General features: G+C 45.8%; 1 protein-coding gene across 5 annotated transcripts in view; it reads right to left on the reverse strand.

The window, feature by feature from the left end:
* VPS39 (VPS39 subunit of HOPS complex) overlaps window positions 1-18308 on the reverse strand; it is a 41272-nt gene that overhangs the window by 4023 nt on the left and 18941 nt on the right. For all 5 annotated transcript variants that reach the window (XM_004380659.3, XM_004380658.3, XM_023735152.1 and 2 more), the window contains 15 exons: window positions 14697-14817; window positions 14462-14582; window positions 9110-9239; window positions 7807-7949; window positions 5574-5717; window positions 4962-5103; window positions 4734-4820; window positions 4387-4460; window positions 3912-4010; window positions 3195-3312; window positions 2575-2703; window positions 1616-1718; window positions 1357-1402; window positions 297-455; window positions 32-166 (listed from right to left, as the gene is read on the reverse strand). In XM_004380659.3, the coding sequence (XP_004380716.1) occupies window positions 32-166; window positions 297-455; window positions 1357-1402; window positions 1616-1718; window positions 2575-2703; window positions 3195-3312; window positions 3912-4010; window positions 4387-4460; window positions 4734-4820; window positions 4962-5103; window positions 5574-5717; window positions 7807-7949; window positions 9110-9239; window positions 14462-14582; window positions 14697-14817 (1751 nt within the window). The remainder of the gene's footprint in view (window positions 1-31; window positions 167-296; window positions 456-1356; window positions 1403-1615; window positions 1719-2574; window positions 2704-3194; window positions 3313-3911; window positions 4011-4386; window positions 4461-4733; window positions 4821-4961; window positions 5104-5573; window positions 5718-7806; window positions 7950-9109; window positions 9240-14461; window positions 14583-14696; window positions 14818-18308) is intronic.

Consider the following 18308-nt stretch of genomic DNA (forward strand, 5'->3'; position numbering starts at 1 on the left):
AGCCCCACCCTGGAGTTGGGAAGGCCCATACCCTCAGGAACTCTGCATGGAGAAGGTTCTTGAGAACTTGATTGAACCGTTTCTTTTGTGCATTTTCTTCTAAGACCTTTTCCAGAAAGATGCGTATATCATTAATCTGAGTGTTGGCTGGCAGAAGGTTGAGGGCCTAGGGGTAGGAACACAGATGGAAACAGGGTGAGGACCAGGAGTGAGGCTGAGGATCCAGTCCGTTTCTCCATCCTTCTTCTCACTCATGCTTCCCGCGAATGCCCTCTGTCTCCCCAAGAACTGCTAACCTTGGTGGTGTCCAGCTTGCTGTGGTGCAGCTCGAGGACCTGCAGGGCAGCCTGGAGGTTGGCCTGCGGCTCCAGCAGCTCCAGCAGCTCCAGCTTGATCGGCCCCAGGCAGTGAACGCTGGGGGGTGACAGGTACATCCGGAGCAGGGACAGATACACCTGCCTCACACAGATTAGGCCACACCCATCAGGGCCCCAGCGGCCCTACCAGCAACCTTCCCAGAATCCCCAAAACTGACTGGGCCTAAAGATGAAAGCGCTAAAGTAACAGCTGTCATGGAGCATTGAAAACTCACTTTTCACCTTTTTAAAGATATCGGTAAAGTCAAACTGCCAAGTGAAAATGTTCAAAATTAAGGATTTTTTCTGAGAAAAAAACAAAGCCTTGTATTTGTTTAGCATTTTACAGTTTACAAATCGCCACCATCACAAAATGACTCAGAAAGATTTCTTATTTCCTCTGGGCTTTGAAAGCTGAGGCCCTAGCTCTCTTTCGGCAGGTGAAGATCAACCCAAGACGAGACGCTGCATTTCCTATTTCCTGACCTGGCGCTATTAGCATCCTGGGCTGGGTAAGTCTCTGTGGTGTGGGGTTGTCCTGTGCATTGTTTAGCAGAACCCCTGGCCTCTAACCGCTAGATGCCAGCAGCAACAACTGGAAATGTATTCAGACACTGACAAAGCCATGTTTCTGGATGCAGCACACACACACACACACACACACGAGCCTTATCAGAACACTGGACGTTCCTGCTCACCAGGCTGACCGCGTAACTCCTGATACAAGTCAGGACTCCTGAGAGTAAAGGGGCAGGGGTGCTATCAATAATTATGCTGAGATAGCAGGCGTAAACCAGAACTATCCCAAGCGAACCAGGGGAATACGGGCACCCTGCCCCTCAGTACACAAACACAGAACCCATCAGCCCCGCAGAACCATGCTCTGTTTCACCTCAGCAATTCACACCAGTGTCACCTGTAGCTAAACCAATGGGGTTAGGGATGCTAAGGGGGCAGTCAGATGCACACGTGCTCCCTGGGGCCAGAAGGCGCTACTTACATCTTTGTTGCCATTTTTGTTTTGGTCATAATGCTTGTGGCAGTACCTGCAAGGGAGAAAGCAGTGAAACAAGGCCGGAGGGTCACCCAGAGGAGAGGTCATCTAAAGACGACCCGTAAAAGCCAGGGGCCGGCCCAGGGCGAGTCTCACCCCTGCTGCAGAGAGGTGCGGAGATGGCTCTCTAGGTCTCTCACACCTCTCACTTCTCTCCAGGGCCTTCTCTCAGGCTTGCGGGAGGTGGGGTAACAGGTCAACTTACTCCTCAGCCATCCTGGTATCCTTCAAGACGTGGACATAGATGAAGAGGGCTTGTTCGTGTTTGCCCATGCGTCCCAAGAGGAGAGCTCGCTCTTCTAAGAGGCCTGCAAGGAAAGAGGAATAGAAGGGACTGTCGTCACATGTAAGCAAAGGCCAGGGACGAAGTTACTAGGGGAGTGGATACTGGGGCAAAATAAAACAGGAGAAAGTATTATTTTTATTACTTACGATTTTCTCCAAGGAAAAAATTACTAAAATTCTAGAAAGTAGGAGGCAGCCATTTCAGGAAGTATTTCACCTCGTCTGTTTTGTGCTCCCTTATAAACTGGGCAAGAACACTTGTTCAACCGCCAAATGCATGGAAAGCACCCGTGATGTGCCAGGCGCTTCCGCAAGGGAAGCGAACCCTCGGTCTCTGCTGTCACGGAGCTTACACGTCACTCTCTTGGACCGGTTATGCCAAACTGCTAAACAATGAGGCTCATCAAGAACAGGTTTCAACCTGGCGATCGGTGAGCGTGGGGTTCACACCCAGTCATGGGGTTACAGTATCTCAGTCATGGGACAACAGTGAATCTTCAGAGGGGACGAAACAGAACACTGGTCTGAAGACCTGCTTGTCCCCCAGCCCCATCTTCGGGGGAGGTGGAGAACGGTACAGAGACTGGTTTTGGCATTCCCTTCAGCTGAAGACCTGCTTGTCCCCCAGCCCCATCTTTGGGGGAGGTGGAGAACTGTACAGAGATTGGTTTTGGCATTCCCTTCAGCTGAAGACCTGCTTGTCCCCCAGCCCCATCTTTGGGGGAGGTGGAGAACTGTACAGAGATTGGTTTTGGCATTCCCTTCAGCTGAAGACCTGCTTGTCCCCCAGCCCCATCTTCGGGGGAGGTGGAGAACTGTACAAAGACTGGTTTTGGCATTCCCTTCAGCTGAAGTGGCTTCTGGCCACAAGCCACTCACCATCGAAAGGAAAATCACAGATGAGCCGGCCTGGATCGTAGTAGCTGGAAATCTCCAAGAACCTAAGGAGCTTCTGCCGGTATTCTCCCAGCTCTCCCTCCTCCTCTCCAGCAGGAACTGGGGTTTGGCCTTTAAGGAAACAAACTCCACATGGAAGAATGCCATCAGGCAGCAATGACACAAAGAAGCGGGGCTCAATGATGTCACCACAGGGATCAGGAAGACCCACCACGGTGGCTTCCAGCTGGAGTCGTCTTAGTTTATGGTCTATATGATCAGGAAACACCAGCCTGAGGTAAGAACACACGCTGAGCAGAGAAACACTGGCAGGCAAGCCTATTTCTGATGAGCACAGCTGTCATCTTGCAGACAGATCTAGCCTTCCCACCTCCCCCAGGGCGGCTCCCAGTGATGCTCAGAGACGCCCAGATGCAGACGCGAGCTCCGGAATCTGACGTTGCAGGGCTGGGCTGCTCAGCTCCCCAGGCTCCCCTAAAGAACTCCCCACCCACCTGGGCCCACAGAGAAGGGTGAGATCTGCTTCCCGACACCACACAGCACTGCTCGGCTCTGTGCTCGCCTCTAAGACTGGGGGACCGGCTATCTGTGAGAACGGGTACCTGCTGGGAAGGACAGGAGATACTCCTTCATCAGACCTTGCACCTTCTCACAGTACAGCTGGATCAAGCAGTTGTGGAACTGAGAGCCCGTCTCCTTCCAAACGTGGATGACATGTTCCTGAGGCAAGATGCAGACCTGCCTGTACCCTCTGTGTGGACCTGGTTCAGTCACCCAGTCTCCCTACATTTTCTAAGGCCTAACAGGTCCTCTCAGATTATCCCTTCATTAAGCTGTAAAGATTACCAAGGGATAGCTCTTCTAAAACCACCGGGAAATCTCACAATGCAGGCCAGCAACATCAGAAATTATTTTCTTGACTTCCTGTCTAAACTCCTTTCATTAATTTTGTACCATACTCCTCCAAACACTTACATTGCCCACGTAAGTAAAGTTAAGCATTTGCATACTGGCACTTAAAACCTATTTGGTTGTCCTGTGGTCACAGCTGAATTTGGTTATACAAACGCAGCTTTGAATTTTTTTCTCAAACATCATTCTCTTTACCTAGAGTTAGAAGGTATCATCAAAAAGCAAAGTTTCTAGTTTGGTCCACTGGAGTTTCTCTCCTGAGTGGAAGCTGTAATAATCCTCTCCTGCCAATCCTCAAGTGACAACTGACACAAACCCCAAAGTGACCCGCCCAGTGACCAAACCCTGGAGTATAACCTAGGTTCCTAGGTGTGAAGCTTTTTAGTTCAGACCAAAAAACATCTTACCAGGTAAGGAATAGCCAGGCCTTTAAAATTCTCTGTTAAGAAGCCAAGCACGCGATCTCGTGGCAGAGCCTCCACTTCTGGGAGATCTTCGGTAAATATCTGCCAGACAAAGCAGAGTTCTGGCAGCAGAACCAGCTAACTGTAATACTGCCATACGCACACACACACACGTAGGAATCAAGTGGACAGACATTTGGAGGGAGAAGGGTGTGTAAGAAGGCATTTGGATGCAGCCCCTTACTCTGACAGAAGGGACAGGCTCACACAGCTGGTCAGTGACACACAGATCCCAGGGCCCTGGACCTGTGCAAGGCCCCTTGCACGAGACCACACAGTCGTGTCAAGCTCCCCACTGTACTCCTTTAACCACTAGTAAGCTGCACGAATCCATCCTCACCCTCCACCCACTGCCGCCCTGAGTGGATTCAGGACGAACAGTGGTAGCCAGATAAATCAGAGGGAGTCTGTGACCCACCTTCAGGCCGTCTTCTGGGAAGTCTCTCAGCACCCACACTGAGTAGGAAAAAATCAAGTGCAGGTTTTCTGTGCCTAGAGAGGGGGGCAAGGCTTGTCAGCGGTTGAAGTCCACCCTGCGCACAGGACCAAAAGGCAGGCAGGCAGGTCACCCCAGAATCGAGAGAAAACAGCTCTGTCCAAGCACAGCCACTCAGGGCTGCTTGGCTCCATCAGGCTGGCTACACACCAAGCGGCTGGCAGAGTTGACCACTGGGAGGAAGGGGAACCGACCAGCCAGCATGAGAAACGGGGCCCAGGTCCACTGGAATGTGAGCCTTGCCATGCCCTTTGAGAAGCCGCACTCACCCAGGTGCTGCAGGTACTGCACTGTCCTCTCATGGCCTTTCAGGGGGGAGTTGGCTTTCTTGGACTGGTCCACCAGCACCTGCAGAGCTGGCCATGAAGCCCAAGAACAAGCTCGTGAGCCTCTTCCACAAGGCATAGCCACACAGGAGATTTATCACACCTGAGTGGATGTCCCTTGTCAGCATGCAGGAGACCCTCCCAGCTCTAAGAACCCCCTCTTTCCGTTACCCTTCTCGTGAAGCCCTTTCTTCTCATACAGGATTATCAGTTCACTGTACTTGTGCGCCTTCTTCAGCACATGCTCACTCTCTTCGATGTGACAGTGATTGTTCTCCAGACGCAGCAAGGGGGCCACCAGGGCCACGTTGGTCTGCAGAGGAAGCAGGACTTCAGCGGAAACTGCTGCCTGGGGAGCCCACCCTTACGCAGCCCAGGCCTCCTCCAGGCTGAACGGCCAGGGATGTAACCCAAGCAAGAAAAGGCAAAAAACCCTTTTTCAGGACTACGGAACTAGTGCATTTATCGCACATTCATGCTCTTTCTCAGACTGTATTTTGCTTTTTTTGAGGGAGGAGGCTATTTTCTTTGAGGGACAATCTGCTTGCTCACCTTGTAGCACTAACTCCAATTCCACCAGGAAGACCAGCCCCCTGTGAGGTTCTGGACCGATGTTCTGCCTTATCTTCTTACTTCCAGGGAACTCACAGGCACCAACCAAAGACCAGGAGGCTTCCTCATCAAAGATCTCACCCCCACCTAGAGTGTGGTGCTCCCTTCCACTTTCCAGAGCTTTAGGGGCACAGGGGATTCTGGGTACCTCTGGGTGTTGAGGTGACTCACGTGGAGGTAGCACTTGAGCAGGGTGGTGTCAATGATTTGCAACAGCTTCTTCTTGGACTTGATGGTGGGAGTGCCTTCCATGAGCGGGGAGGTGCTGGACTGGTGATCAGAGTCATGCAACTTCTTCACCAACTGACTTCGTTTCTGCAAAGACCATAGATGAGGGCTCAAGGCCAGGACTAAACCGTACTTTATCGCCTCAACTACTGGGTAACTCCAAATACCTCCAAATCAGCTCACACCTATCCACCCTGATCTCACATTAGCATTACAGTTTTTATCAGGGATCAAAATAGATGACTGCCAAATTGCCACAGATACAGTGACGATAATAACAACCGTTTATCGAGCATTTACTGCATGCCAGGCACTGTGTCAAGCGCTTCATACACGTTTTACTGTTTTAAACCTAGAACAAACACAGGGTTGTTATCCCGTTTCACAGGCGAAGAACCCAAGGCACAGGCGTTACACACCTCATGAGTGGTAGAGGCAGGATTCAAACCAGCATCTGTCTGATCCAAAGCCCATGTTCTTTTATTTTTTTAAATCAACTTTATTGAGGTATAATTTACATACAATAAAATGTATCCCTTTTAAGTGTATGTTACACGCACTTTGACAGAGGTATACATGCATGTAATCACCACCCCAGTCAAGGAACAGAACATTTCTATCACTCTGATCACATACTTTGGACATGTAATTAGGAGGGACCAGTCCCTGGAGAAGGACATCATGCTTGGTAAAGTGGAGGGTCAGTAAAAAGAGGAAGACCCTCAACGAAAAGGACTGACACAGTGGCTGCAACAGTGGGCTCAAGCCTAGCAACAATCATGAGGATGGCGCGGGAGCGGGCTGTGTTTCATCCTGTTGTACATGGGGTCACTGGGAGCTGGAACCGACTCGACAGCACCTAACACCAACATCACGCCGATCTGTTTTCTATCACTATAGATTGATTTCTGTGTATTCTAGAACTTCCTAGAAATGGAATCATCCAGTTTGTACCCTTTCATCTCTGGCAAAGACCAAGGTCTTATATGCTCTAATATCTCTCTAGAACAGTACCAGCGTTGGCTACCTTCACGTATTAAAACGTCAGTGGCGAAGACGAGGGAAGAACGTGTGCTTCTAAAGCTAAGACACTGGCAACACAGGGCCTTCAACAATGCCACAGGCTTGGGAGACATCATGCCCCAGGAACCTTCACTTGGCATGTGGGCCACACAGAGTCCAGGCAAAGGTGAGTCTGCGTGCTCTTTGCAGGCTCCCAGACACAGCTGGGTATCCCGGAGCCCAACGTCGAGGAAGTGCCAAGGCTACGCATGCCGGAGCAGACCTGCTGACCCAGAGGCAGGGGCGGGAAGCCAGCATTGCCATTTTCCCAGTCATACTGCTCAGTGCCTACACAGGGACCTCTTACAAAGGTCTGAAGGACATTCATGGGGAGAAAAATTCATCAAGTTTCCAACTCTGAATGAGTCCACAGGAAACAAACTATAGCTTTCTGTGACAGAGATTAGCGGCCTAAGAGGCTTCGATGGAGACGTTAGTTTTAACTGACTTTAAAATTTCATTTATCTGTCCATAACAGTAAATAGAAAAATATTTAAATCTAAATACACCATCTCCCCTAAAACACACTGTAAAAGAATATTTATTGACAGGGAAGAACTTTTATAATATATGGTTAAATTTAAAAACTAAGCTATAAAATAAAATAGTTTGATATTTGTTTGTAATAAATAAACAAAAATGAATTCATAAATACATACAAAAGTTTGGAAGGACAACACTAAAATGTTAATTATCTCTGGGTGGTAGAGTTAAAGATGATTTGTATTTTCACTTTGTACTTTTCTGGGTTTTCCAAGATTTCTGCATAGAGCAGGCATTTTTTTCGAACAGTATGTATTTTTACAAAAAAGTTTGCTTTAAAAAACTTTTTTCTATCAACTAAAATTTACCCTTTTTAGTTGCTGTAACAATTAAATGTGAAATCACTAGAAATCAAGAGTGTTTCCCAGTATTAGGATTTGATAAAACAAACACAGCTCAGCAGTACTGTTAAGTTGGGAGAAGAGAGAGAGAAACTGTGTCCCCCTCAGACTCCCCAGAGCATCGTGTATGAATGCCTGTGGCATTACAGAACACTGCATTTCCTGACGTAGAGACACAGGTACTGCAACTCCTAGGTAAACTCTTCTACACACCTCTGTGTCATACCTACCTGGGTCAGGTAGTCAATCAGAGCTAAGTGAGCCTTCTCCAGCTCAGCCCCAGAGAGCACAGGCAGTGGGTTAGGATACTGCAGCTGCTTCCTGTAGTCGGTGGGCAGCAGGTCAGGGTACAGGCCCATCACGTGGGTGGGATCTACACGGAAGGGAAATATGAGTCCTCTGGAAAGGAGGCCACCCACTGAAGGAGAAACTAAATGAAAACAAGACCACTACTGTAACAAAGTAAGTCCCAGACTGGCTGATTTAAAGGAACGACTCTAAGTTTTATGAAAACGTCTGGTACTGTACACTTCGAATTGAGCACATTTTGTGCGTGGATTTCACTAAAATGTCAAAAAAAAAAATGGCACGACTGAGACACAGACACATGAATAGAATTAGAACTGAATATTTATCAACTCTTAAAGGTGGAGGAGAAAAAATTTCCAAAGAAAATCTGGTAAGATATCAAGACTTAATAGTAAAAAACTTATATATCAAAAAAGGAGTACTATATTTTTGTGCAAACAATGTGCGTCTTCTATGATTGTCTGCCAGCCGCACCCTCCCCCGTAAGGTGTTTCTGTAAGCACTGCTATGCCAGTTTTTTCAGCTGGCAAACAAACACAGAAGGGGTGCGTTATTTGCACAAACATACGGTATTACTAAAAAAATAAATAAAACAACGGATTAGGGAATATACTTGCAGCATATATGGCAAGAGGGGTAAGGTCTTGATTATATAAAACAAATTCATACAAACTGGTAACAAAACGTAAGATTTCATTTGATAAATGTGCAAAAGACATGACAACTGACAAGAGAAGAACATGAATAAACAGGAAAATGTTCCACTACATTAAGAATCAGAGCAGCACACATTACAAATGTCAAAGAGGTGACCATTTTAGATCTATCTAATTAGCGAAAAAATTATTTTTCTATGATACTACCCAGTACTTATGATACTGTGAGACTAAATCAGTCTTAAAATGCTGCTAAGGCAGTAAACATTGCTACCTCAATACTGAAAAAAGGAAATAAGTTGCTGTTTGCTGTTAAGAATGGGGATGGATGCTGGGCTGCCTCAAATTGATCAACGCCTCCCATCGTTCCTCTGAACGAACCCAACTGGGGCATCTGTTGTCAGCGCACCACCGGCTCTTCAGGAAGACACCGGGAGAGCGAAACCGCCATGGTAACTTGACCCTTTTCCCATGTACCAACTTTCCCCGTTCCTAGAACGCTGGTATCATTTCTCCCTGTCCCTCCCAGTTCCCCCTCCCTCCATTAGTTCCTCATCCCACTTGTTACCTGTGCCAAGCTTGGCAAACACCTGCATGGACTCATCAAAGCGCTTCTGGCAGAAGAGGTTGAAGGCATACAAGTTCTTGATGTGATGGATCTGCTGCTGCTTTTCACTGTCAGAATCTTCTTTCATTTCCTAACCAGAAAGTAGGTAAGGGCACACTCACTCAACAAATATTTATTCAGTAACCTGCATGGTATTAGACAATGTCTTAGTTATCTAGGGCTGCTATAACAGAAATACTACAAGTGGACGGCTTTAACAAACAGAAATTTATTCTCTCACAGTCTAGGAGGCTACGAGTCCAAATTCAGTGCATCAGCTCCAGAGGAAGGCTTTCTCTCTCTGTCAGCTCTGGGGGAATGTCCTGTCATCAATCTTCCCCTGGTCTAGGTGCTTCTTGGCGCAGGGACCCCAGTTCCAAAGGACACGGACCACTCCTGGCTCTTCTTTCTTGGTGGTATGAGGTCCCCATCCTCTCTGCTCAACTAGCTCTTGTATATCTCAAAAGAGAGTGACTCAAGATACAACCTAATCCTGCAGATTGAGTCCTGCCTCATTAACATAACTGCCTCTAACTCTGCCTCATTCCAGGGCCCCTGTTAACATCATAGAGATTAGGATTTACAATATATAGGAAAATTACATCAGATCACAGAATGGTGGACAATGCTGGGAATCATGGCCTAGCTAAGTTGATACACATTTTTGGGGGACACGATTCAATCTATAACACTCTACCCTTTGGCCCCCCCAAATTCATGTCCTTGCCACATGTAAAACACATTCATCCCATCATATCATCCCTAAAGTCTTAAATCAACTCCAAGTTCAAATTCCTTCCTGGGGCAAAATTCCTCTTTATCTGCGAAATCTAGAATAAAAGTTATCTGCTTCCAAAGTACAATGGTGGAACAGACACAAGGTAGACATTTCCATTACAAACGGGAGAAGTTGGAGAGAAAGACCGGATAACAGGCACCAAGCAAATCAGCAGAACACATTACCTTAGCTCTCAAGGTTTGAAAATATTCTTCTGTTCTCTGAGACCATTTAGGTATTGGCCCTGCCATCCAGGCTCTGGGTGTTGGCCACATTCTCTGGATTCTGGGTGGAGGACCCGGCCTTGAGCTTCAGCTCAGCCTTCCAGGCCCACTGGGACAGCAACTCTGCTCCCTTGCATTTGGACGGCCCCATTCTCCTAGTCTGAGTGGCGACTCCACCCCCTTGGCCCCGGTAGGCACCGTTCTTCTGTCCCTTGGGCATGGCACCCTCACCTCCTTAGCTTTGGGCAGCTGACCTGGCCCCATTCCACTGGCACTCATGAAAGCAGCCCCACACTCTGGAATGAGAACCCAGTTGGTGAAGACCTGACCCTTTGAAACCTAAGAGGCTATCACCCCACGCTTTGAAACCCCAGAGGCCATTGTTCCACCCTTTGAGGCCCCAGAGGTCGTGGCCCTACCCTTTGACACTGAGGCAGCTCTGCTTCCTGTGTTCCTTGTCTCTTCAGCTTCTGTTTCCTGGTTTCCTGGCCTCTCGGCCCCTTGGGCCAATCCAGCATCTGCCCTGCTTGGACAAGTGTTCCAAAGCTCTTTAGCTCTACCAGTAAGTGCCTGGAGGCACCCTATTCCGCCAGTAAACCTCGGCCCAAAGGCACTCAGCTCTCTCGATCAGTGGGTCAGCTCCCATGCTATCTTGTGCCAGTCTCCTGGTTCTGCTGCTGCCGTTTCTCTCCTGCTGCTTCTTGCTGTCTCTGCTGTCTCTGGTATCATAGCTCTCCTCACTTCCGAGTCCTCACTAGAATTGTCTTTGATGTCCATAATTCCACCAATAGTCTCTTCAACGCAAGCTAGGCTTTTACTATTAGGCATTTGAAAACTCTTTCAGCTTCAACTCATTAATTCCAAAACCACTTCCATTATAGGTATCTGTTAGAGCAGCACCCCACTGTTCTGGTACCAAATTCTGGTGCTGCTATAACAGAAATATCACAACTGGATGGCTTTAACAAACAGAAATTTATTCTTTCACAGTTTAGGAGGCTAGAAGTCCAAATTCAATGCGTCAGCTCCAGGGGAAGGCTTTCTCTCTTTGTCAGCTTTGGGGGAAGGTCCTTGTCATCAATCTTCCCCCGATCTAGGAGGTTCTTGGTGCAGGGACCCCAGGTCCAAAGGACATGCTCCATTCCTGGCTCTTCTTTCTTAGTGGTATAAGGTCCCCCTCCTCTCTGCTTGATTCTCTCTTTTATATCTCAAAAGAGATTGACTCAATATACAATTTAATCCTGTAGATTGAGTCCTGCCTCTAATCCTGCCTCATTAACATCATAGAGGTTAGGATTTACAACATGTAAGCTAATCACATCACATCACAAAATGGTGAACCACCACACAATACTGGGAATCATGGCCTAGTCAAGTCAACACACATGTTTGGGGGACCCAGTTCAATCCATAACAGACAATATCCCAGGAGGTACAAATGCTAAAATATACAGAACAGCTACATAGTACCTGGCTCACAGTCTGAACTGGAAGACTGATAAGTAAGTACACAATTAAAATACACCAGGGTTTCTACAAAATACCTGACCACTACTCCTCAAAACTCAGAGCTGCCAAGCTCAGGAATAAGAAAGAAATTGCCACAGACCAGAGGACGGGAAGACGTGACAACTAAACGCAATGTAACGTCCTGGATTTGATCCTGGAACAGGAAAAGGATACTAATGGAAAAACTGGTGAAATCTGAAGAAAGTCTGGATTTAAAAACCACAATAACAAAAACAAACAAGGAAATAACAACAACAAAAATCAAACAAGGTAAGTGTGATGTTAAACATGTGGGGCAGAACTCAATGCAACCTGAGTGGTGGGTCAGGAAGCAATGCCAGGAGGAATCTAAACTGAGACCTAAAGTCTGGGCTGGAGTCAGGCAGATGGGGCTGAGCAGGTGACAGAGGGGCGGGGAAGAGGAGAGTGCTCCAGGCAGTGAGGACAGCACACGTGCAAGGTCCTGTAATGACAGAGCGCACATGGCACACTCAAGGAGAGATATTTACCACAGCTGGCACAGTTTGGAAAAGGCCCTGTTCACAGTAAAAACCAAATAAATGGTAGCTATTATCATTATCTTTGTTTCTTCCTTATAACCATCTTTTTTCCTTATATCCCTTTTAACCAATCTTTAGTAAAATTCTCTCCTTCAAAATGTTTTGCAATTTTTTCCCTCCTTTCCACTTTCTTTTCTGCTGCCACCACCCTCGGCCAGGCCATCCTCCCTGTGCGGCCACATCTCTCCAACTGCCCTACTCAGTGCTTCACAGGCTCTCGTAACCTGCTGCTGGACTCTCCAGCTTACTTCCCGACATTCAAACCACACCTTCAGCCCCAGTCAGGACGGGCCCTAATGCCCTGCAATATGCCACACTTGTTTTCACTCCTTTAACTCCCTCCTGCTCTTCAACGAAGCCAGAAAGCTCTCCTGTGCTCCTGATCCTAACCTTACCTATCCGTAAAGGCTGACTCAAGTGTTCAAACGCCGATGCCTTTTCCAGCCCACAGTGAACTGTCCCTCCTCTAACATTTCACTTCATGCTTTGTCAACACCAGAGATGAGTATGTAATTGCCCTCTGCAAGTTTTGTGGATTTTTTTTTATCTATTTAAATAAAAGATGGGTTCTTCAAGGGCTATAAGAAGGTCAGAGCACATAGCAAGCATGAGGCTAGAAAAGAGAGGAGAAAATGGGACCTCATTACTGTCTCCTCTACCAAAGATTAAACAGATAACTGCAGCTGAAGATCAGTGAAAGATCCTGAGACCTTCCTGTTGGAAACAGACACTAAAGTAGCGATGTACTACATGATACACTTTCAATAAAGCTCAATAAAATTCAAAAACTAAATATATTTACGTATACATATACAAACAAAGGAGCCCTGGTGGTGCAGCAGTTAAGAGCCCAGCTGCTCACCAAAGGTCGGCAGTTTGAATCCACCAGACGTTCCTTGGAAGCCCTATGGGGCAGTTCTACTCTGTCCTACAGGGTCGCTATGAGTTGGAAATCAACTTGACAGCAATCGGTTTTATACACAGAAAAGGTTTAAAAAAAAATTTTTTTAGAATGATAAACACAAAATTCAGGACAATGGTTGTGTCTGGATGGGAGGCAGAGGCTTGGGATGGGTGGAGCACAGAGATATATAAGTTATTCTTCTTGGATAAGATGGTTGGTTCATCAGTATTCATTGTATTATTTAAAAAGTAAAAATATAAATGAAAATAAAGTAATGCATGAAGGGGAAGAAAACAGAAGCTGCTAAAATTAAATGCCCCAAGAAAGAATCTTTATTGCATATTAAACATCTTTAACAATTAAGACTAGACTTTTGTTTTAAATCTATAACTTACACATCCAAAATAAATGCTGTTCTTTAAAAAATAGTCACCAAAGGTGACTATATACATATTTATTCCAAAAAGATGTAGTCACTGCTTTCCTTTCAGAAGCAATTTACAAGTTACCCTAGAAACTAAGTTTTACTATTATCTTCATAAAAACGTCTTCTCTTTTACCTAAATTAGCCACTGTTTGACTAGGTTAGGCTTACTAAGTGAGGCTCAGAATGACTTCTGGTGATTTCCTAAAATCAAATCCACCCTTTACAGATGACAATAATCGTCCCTGAGGATGTTCAAAAGAGCGAGATACGGATTCGAAAGCCAGTCTCCCAAAGTGTTTGGCAACAGAAGCGTGACTGGAACAAAAGTATGGCCACTGCTCAGCTGTGAACAATATCCCATGCAAACATTAAAGGAGAGTAACACTCATAAATAATAAGACTGCAGCCTTGTTGAATGCAACAACCTGAGGTGGTTTCCATGTACTTACAGAAGGCCAAACACAGCAACCACCACTGAAAGGGATTTTGAGAGGCCCTCTAGTTCTTGCATTCAACTAGAAATGGCCAACTCTTTCCCGTAGTATAATTTTAGGGACAAGAATATAATCTTACATTTATGACTGTTACTATACTCTAATGTTTGTGTTGCTTTTAATTTTTCCAGACTATATCATACTTACTAAATTACTTTAGTCATCCATTAATTCTATGAGGTACTGTTGTTATAAGTGGCATTCATCCTACATGTGACAGATAGGCAAACTGAGAAAGTGAAATGGCTGAGAGTTACATAGATATTTCAGGGCAGAGTCAGACTTGAATACAAGCCCCCTGACTTTCAGCTCTGTACTGACTCTCCTAGTCCAAAATAAGCATGAACATCTACACCCAAACCACTCACTTCCAAGACCACAGCAGACTCACACCCAAACTTCAGGAATACGACTTACTGCCAGCTGCAGAGCCAATTCAAACTGCTTGTCCTGGAGAAGCTGTTGGATTTGGGTCGCCATGGGAACAGGAATCAGTCTCCAAACAAAATGATTGCTGGCCACGTAGATAATGTTGGATCTGCAGGCAGGAGCCAGAACATTAGCAAAGGAGTGCGGGCTATACGACGACACTTAGGGGATTTTAACGCTTTGGGATAATACAGCAGCCACAGCAGAGAAAGGAATGCCTCACCCTCCCGAGGTAATGAAACGAGGCCTCTGCAATTCAATGCTCTGGACCAGAAGCCTTGGCTCAAACGTTCGGATCTCCACATAGCGAGGTAACACCGCAATGATGTAGGGAGGCTGGTGCTCTGTGCGAGAGAGAACATACTGTGACGCAGCTCTGGTCTAGGGTCTCGGGCTATTCATGGAGGGTTTCAGTTGCCTGTTCACAGCTGCATTTAAATGGGATCCCCAAAAAGCCCACTAGTCAAACACAAGCCAGGATTCTATACTGATACAGAAAGAAGAAATGTTGCTTTGCCTGAATGATGCTAAGAGAAGTCTCCTGCACAACAAGGATGCATCCAGCTGTGCCAAGAGTAACTGATCCACTCCTCTTGCTTCTCCCAAAGGACTGGGTGAAAGTTTCACCTGCTCCTTTTTCATCTGTAACAAAGCTAGACCAAAGGCCAGCTGCAGCTGACCCTAAGAACAAGGTTCCATAACTTCTTCTTGCATTGTCTTACAAAGGACAAGATGAGGGTAACTTCTTTTCCCTAAAATTATGCCACAGGAAAGAGTTCCACATTTCTGGTCAATGTTGCCTACTTGAGAATTTCACAGGGAAAAGATGCAAAAATCCACTTGATGCTGCTGGTTCACAGAGAAGGTATCTGGATGGAATTCTCCGGGAAGCTATTTTGTATTGATACTTGCTGTGAGCCTTACAACTGCTTTCCTCTATTCCACAAGCTAATAAAAACACTCTCATTCAACTATCCATGATGCAAATTTTACTCTCGTTGAGAAAGGCCCTGTTTAAATTCTTAGGTTAGACCCTTGTCCCCATTCATTCTTCCTCTATCTTCCTGAAAATAATGTTAACCATATCCACTCTTTCTCACTGTACTTTCTGATAGGCATGTGACAATCAAAAGCTTACAATGCTGGATGAAGCAGAATAATCCCACAAAAGTGCCAAAGATGTCAGTACGTGAAAAGCAGAGCTGACTCAACGTGAAATCCTTGCAAGGAAAGTCTTAGTTTGAGATTGTATGGTAAAGGAATGGAGCCCTGGTGGCACAGTGGTTGAGCACTCAGCCGCTAACTGAAAGGTCAGTGGTTTGAACCCACCAGCCGCTCTTCAGGAGAAAGATGTGGCAGTCTGCTCCCCTAAAGATTACAGCCTTGGAAACCCTATGGGGCAATTCTACTCTGTTCTATAGGGTTGCTGCGAGTCAGAATCGACTTGACAGCAACTGGTTTGGTTTGGTTTGATTTTTTTATTGTAAAGGAAATTTAACACAAACAGAGGGAATTTAGAAAATAAGCAACACAAAATATCTTTTAAAATGCAAAAACTCAGAATAAGTCTGAACGAAGCCCTGCTTTACTTTACAATGACCTTTGAAATAACTTTGCCGTCTGTATAGTCCATTAAATAGAATTTCACCAACTTAAAAATAATAGAAGTATTTTCTATGACTGAATTCCGTATTATACCAAGAACCAGTGAAAAATGAACCACTAGGTGGCACAGTTATCATACAGAAATTTAATCTCAAAGAATATGTTGATAAAAAGTTTCTTAGTGAGGGTAATTTGCTATCAATTTTTTTCTTACTTCTCTATTTTCTAATAAAAAGTTTTTCATATTTGCAATATATACTCTAAACAACAGTGCAATAAAGTCTCAAAGCTAGAAGGGAACTCAGAAATGAGGAAACAGAGGCCTAAATAGTATTTCCACGGATTTGAGTGTTTTTGTGTTATTATGCTATCTTTCATATTATGAAAAAAGTAGAAAAATAAAAAGCATGTTGTTTTGTATTTGGATTTTTCTCTTTTCTTTTCCCTTTTGGGCTGGCCTCATTTTGAAGTTAGTACAATTTTCTTCAGTGTTAACTTGTTTAAATATGTAAAATTTCTCTTTTTTAATCTGGCCTACTTGAAAAAGGTCTGCTCTAATTAAAAAGGTAATCTATAAAGAAATCCTTCTGGTTGTCATATTTTAATAAATGTTCAGCCTCCTCAACCCTTGGACAATAGAGATGTTCTGTGGGTTTCTTTATATCCTCAAAACTTAGCAGAGTTTGACTGATGCACGGAAGTCATACAAGAAAGGTCCAACGGGGAAACTAATGGATTTATTCAGCAGCATCATTCTTCCTTATTTACCAGGAGGCTTACCGGGGTGGTTCAGGCACTGCAGTATGCAGGAAGAATTCAAAGTGCACCAAGACATGAGTCCAGGCCTCAAGGAGCTCTTACACAAGCAGAGGAAACAAACAGCTCAGGACAATTCGGTGGGACAGTGTGCGTGCCAGGCAGATAGCTGAGAGGGCTCTGGAGGCACAAAGGCAGAAGTGACTAGTTCTGCCTGCGGGTCAGCCAAGACCTCCCAGAGGAAGTGCCCCTAAGCGGGGCCTCATCGCACGAGCAGGCTGTTAACGGGCAGAGCAGAAAGGACGGGCAGCGGCACCAACAGCGGCAGAGCTGGGGAAGCCACACAGACTGGAGCTGGGCCACGCTGCCAAGATGAGAGCAGAAAAGCAAATGAAGTTTAGAATGCGCACCATTCTCATGTTTGGTCTTCTGCCTGTCAGAGGCGATTCTCCCCACCTCACCTAGAAAGAACGTTCTCTCCCTCACAGTGGTAAGGCACAGAAACTTTTCTGAGAAACACTGCTAAGGGTGCGGCGACACTAACACAGGTTTTTCAACAGGAACTCTCCTACGGGAGAATCAGAGACACACGTAAGCACATTACGTGCATCTTCATCTACTACTGCGCCAAGGCTCCTTTTCTGAAAGGAAAACAAAGTCCTCTGTAACATCATGAAGACTCTCCTGATGCTATCAGCCCCTCAAACCTGTTCATGTACAGAATCTTGGGCCTTACAAAACACTATCCTTTCCACTCATCTTCCTTCTGGTCTGTTCATCGCTCACGACCACCAGAATAACTGCCCTAGAGCACAATGCTTTTATCAAGACAGCCTACCAGTTAGAAATCTGCAGGCTCTCAGGCGTCTGCACAGACCTCTGACAACCGGCCTGTTAACAGTCCTCCATAACTCAGACCACCTGTTTCAGCCACATCAGTCTCCTTAATGGCCTCTCAGGAAGCAGCATGTCTTCTGCATTTCCACTCGTCCTTCTTCAAGCCAGGTCTCAAGCTCCCTGCCTGGCCTAGTCCAATCTTACTTCCACAGTGAAACCTGTCCTGACTCATTAAACAATGAACTTCCCTTTCTGTGAACGACTGAAGCTTAGCTCAGCCAATTTAACACCTGCTTAAGTAGTGGCTTAGTTTGTCTCTTCATCCAAGATGTAATCCTTGTCTCCCCACTTAGCATTGTTCGAGACAGAAAGTATGTCTGTATTCCCTACTCCAAAGCAGTAACTATTTTAATAACGCTCATTCTTCTGCTATTCATAGCACAGAATATTGAATATAGCATGGACTGTCTGCCTTGGAAGAAATACGACCAGAATGCTCCTTAGAAGCAAGGATGGCGAGACGACATCTTACATACTTTGGACATGTTGTCAGGAGGGATCAGTTCCTGGAGAAGGACATCATGCTTGGCAAAGTAGAAGGTCAATGACAAAGAGGAAGACCCTCAACGAGAGGGAC

Source organism: Trichechus manatus, unplaced genomic scaffold (assembly GCF_000243295.1).
Source record: "Trichechus manatus latirostris isolate Lorelei unplaced genomic scaffold, TriManLat1.0 scaffold00076, whole genome shotgun sequence".
Lineage (NCBI taxonomy): Eukaryota > Metazoa > Chordata > Mammalia > Sirenia > Trichechidae > Trichechus > Trichechus manatus.